At 33.7% G+C, this 3,529-nt stretch overlaps 1 protein-coding gene across 1 annotated transcript; it reads left to right on the forward strand.

Moving 5' to 3' along the window:
- The first annotated feature begins 586 nt into the window (after positions 1 to 586).
- Positions 587 to 3,234, forward strand: LOC130895244 (uncharacterized). The gene is made up of 2 exons (XM_057802453.1): positions 587 to 785; positions 2,808 to 3,234. The coding sequence occupies exons 1-2, from the start codon at positions 659 to 661 to the stop codon at positions 3,179 to 3,181; spliced, it is 501 nt and encodes a 166-aa protein (XP_057658436.1). The 5' UTR covers positions 587 to 658; the 3' UTR covers positions 3,182 to 3,234.
- The last annotated feature ends 295 nt before the right edge of the window (positions 3,235 to 3,529 follow it).

Here is a 3,529-nt window from a genome sequence, read left to right on the forward strand (position 1 = left end):
CTGTTATTCGAGTGGAACTAATGCCCAAGTATGTCTCAATCTCACGGTACGACAATCTTGAAATATCAGTTAACGCATTTTGGACGACCTTTAAGAAATTCATGGTGATTCAACATCACCAATAAAATGGAAACGATTCGATCAACCATTTTTTGAACAAGTTTTAAGTATCTGTAAACAACACCCTTGTATGACAACACGTTCTGGTTACACCGTTAAAATAATCGAACTTAATGATGGATATGTCAGAATTGACATTTCACATCGGTGTTGCCATATCTTTGCTTTGTTGTTTGTTGTTGGGAATCAGAAATCTAGCGATATAAAGTTGCTTTTAATTTGAATACTTGAAGTATTGAACATTTAAAATTAAAAATATAGGTTTATATTTTCTGAATTAATATTTATTGTCGATAATTACACGTGCCAAATGAGACCATCGCATATTATTAATGAGGAATTAACGTGTGTATCGTTTACTGAACTTGTTCCGAATTGAGCCCCTCTCGTTTTAATTGACATTCAACGGAGATATTCAGAGCGAGAGTATCCGTTCTACCTAACCAACCGTAGTCAGTCTCGAACCACAAAATGTAGGTTATTACCATAGGAAATCGTCGGTTAGCATTTGAAAGACGTTTCTTGGACGATAAAGATAATGAAGTTTGTGTTTTTGTTGATAATAATTTTGTTAGTTCTAACTACGAATCCTTGCGCGAGTTATAAGCAAGTTTATAAAGAAAATATACGGAATTGTTTGGAAAATACGAATGATAATGTGAAACGTGAGTATCTAGATTTTTTATGAAAAGTTTGTACAGCTTAATAGGGAAAATATATTTAAATTATGAGACGAAACTATCATCGCGAATTTTCACAGAAACACACATAATTTAAATTTTTTACTGATCTTTGTCAACATTAATGAAAATTTAAGGAAATATTTGGAATATTCTATAGAAAGTAGAGGTTGGGACACTATGAATTGCAAACCGCAAACACAAACACACACACACACTACTTTAAAATAGTATAGTGAAAAAATCTGACGATAATACAGTTGAGTTTTAAACGTTAATCGCAAGAAAAGAGTCTCTGGCTTTTAGGGGCTATTTTAAAATTGTAAAACAAAAAATTCCAATCATCATTTTAAATATAAAAGTTGATAAATTGTTGCAATGGAACGTATTGGTTCATTTAACAAAATCGACGAAAACAATAGTATAAGAGTATTCGGTCTTGGTAAACGTCAAACAATAGACACATAATACATAACAAATCGTAAACGACGCTCTAAACGTCAAAAACGACACACAAAACATACAAAAACACGCATTAAACGTCTAAAATGACGCATTAAACGTTAAATTTACACACAAAACGTCAAAAACTATGTTTCGGTCTTGTCAAACGTCAAAAACGATGCATAGAACGGTATACGTCAAAGAATAATCACGTAATACATAACACATCGTGAACGACGCATTAAAGGTCGAAAACGACACAAAAAACATACAAAAACACGCATTAAACGTCTAAAACAACGCATTAAACGTTAAATTTACACACAAAACGTCAAAAACCACGTTTCGGTCTTGTCAAACGTCAAAAACGATGCATAGAACGGATACGTTAAAAAATAGTAACGTAATACATAGCACATCGTAAACGACGCATTAAACGTCAAAAATGTCACACAAAACATACAAAAACACGCATTAAACGTCTAAAATGACGCATTAAACGTTAAATTTACACACAAAACGTCAAAAACCACGTTTCGGTCTTGTCAAACGTCAAAAACGATGCATAGAACGGATACGTTAAAAAATAGTAACGTAATACATAGCACATCGTAAACGACGCATTAAACGTCAAAAATGACACACAAAACATGCAAAAACACGTAAAAAACGTCTAAAACGATGCATTAAACATCAAAAACGACATACAAACCATACAAAAACGTTAAAAACTACACTCAAAACGTCAAAAACCACGCTTCGGTCTTGTCAAACGTCAAAAACGATGCATAGAACGGTATACGTCAAAGAATAATCACGTAATACATAACACATCGTAAACGACTACTCATAGAGAAGGTTTCCTTTGGTTCCTTACAAAATTACTAGAGCTGTCGATGTTCTTCAGTTGGAAGTGTCCAATAAGCATTCCAGCTACTCCTCAGCTAGACTTCATTCAATGAAAGGGCGTCTTGAGACGAAATAAAAACAAATGTTTATAATTGACTACGGCCTTGGTTTTTAGAATATTCTCCATTGAAATTAAAACATTTTTGCATGCGTTTGAACCTAATTTCGAAGCATTTTTGCTATTCCGATCGAGGTACCTCCAACGCATCAATCACGTCTTCAGGTGTAGAAAATCGTTGATTTTTTTGACCTGCAGGAATAATTAGAAATCATTGGGTGCCAAGCAAAGATTGTACGGTGGATGACCCATCAATTCGGTGTTTTGACTGTTCGAAAACGTTTTTTTCTTGAACTGATGTGTATTGTCGTATTGGAGATTGATTCGTCTTCTGCGTTTGATTTTCCTGATTTATCTATTGTGTACTCCGGACTGTTTACCAATCACAAAGTGAGCCACTTATCTGGGGGCTACGCAGCTTACCTCCGATGTTCTTCAGATGGTGGTATCCAACGTTATTCAATGGAAGGATGTTTCGAGACCAAATTTTGGAAGAGGAATGTTTGGATTGCGTTAGACCTGATGGTCAGATAATATTTTACGATGTAAACATTACAAAGCCAGCAATGAATAATAATTCGATTTTTTTGTTTCAGTAAACGACACGTCCAGTATTCGGTCCGAAGAATTATCGCTGCACATCTCAGATTTGATTCTAAAAGTAACCAACGAGACTTTGAGTATTTCTTTTAAACCTGACGTATCGGAAGATGGACGAAAAATGAAGCAATCGACTTCTAAATTGATAGAATATCTTTTGGTGCCTGCTTTTATGATGTCGGGAATGATGCCTTGGTTTATGCCTAAATTACAAATGATGGTTATGATGATTTCAATGATGAACAATATGATGTTTACTAGTGGTTTATTTTCCCTTGTGAGGAATTTCGTTTTCGAAAAACAGCCCGATGAGCACGTTATATACGTCAACAACGGCTTTAGAAATAAATCTCCTTATTATCCCAAGTGAATGAAGAGCTTAGTTATCTAAATATTATTTATGAAATAATTAAAGTTTTTTTTATCAATTGTGATGATAATTTTTGACTAATTGATTGTATACCCCTCAGCAGAATGTTTTTGGTCAATCTGCGACAGACCCAAAATACCTTAAAAACTTTCTGCTGGTATTGCATTATTTTTTAGATTTGCGGGGTTTCCCCGAAGTTAAAAGATAAAAATACAGTTATAAAATGAAATAAGTAATATTTAATGATCATAAAACAAATACTTAATGTATGGTCTTAGCCTATAAATGAGTGTCTTAGTCTACATAAATTAAGTTAGGTTATGACAAGCAAACTTTGAAAAATATGCC

The sequence above is a fragment of the Diorhabda carinulata genome, chromosome 6 (assembly GCF_026250575.1).
Source record: "Diorhabda carinulata isolate Delta chromosome 6, icDioCari1.1, whole genome shotgun sequence".
In the NCBI taxonomy this organism is placed as follows: Eukaryota; Metazoa; Arthropoda; class Insecta; order Coleoptera; family Chrysomelidae; genus Diorhabda; species Diorhabda carinulata.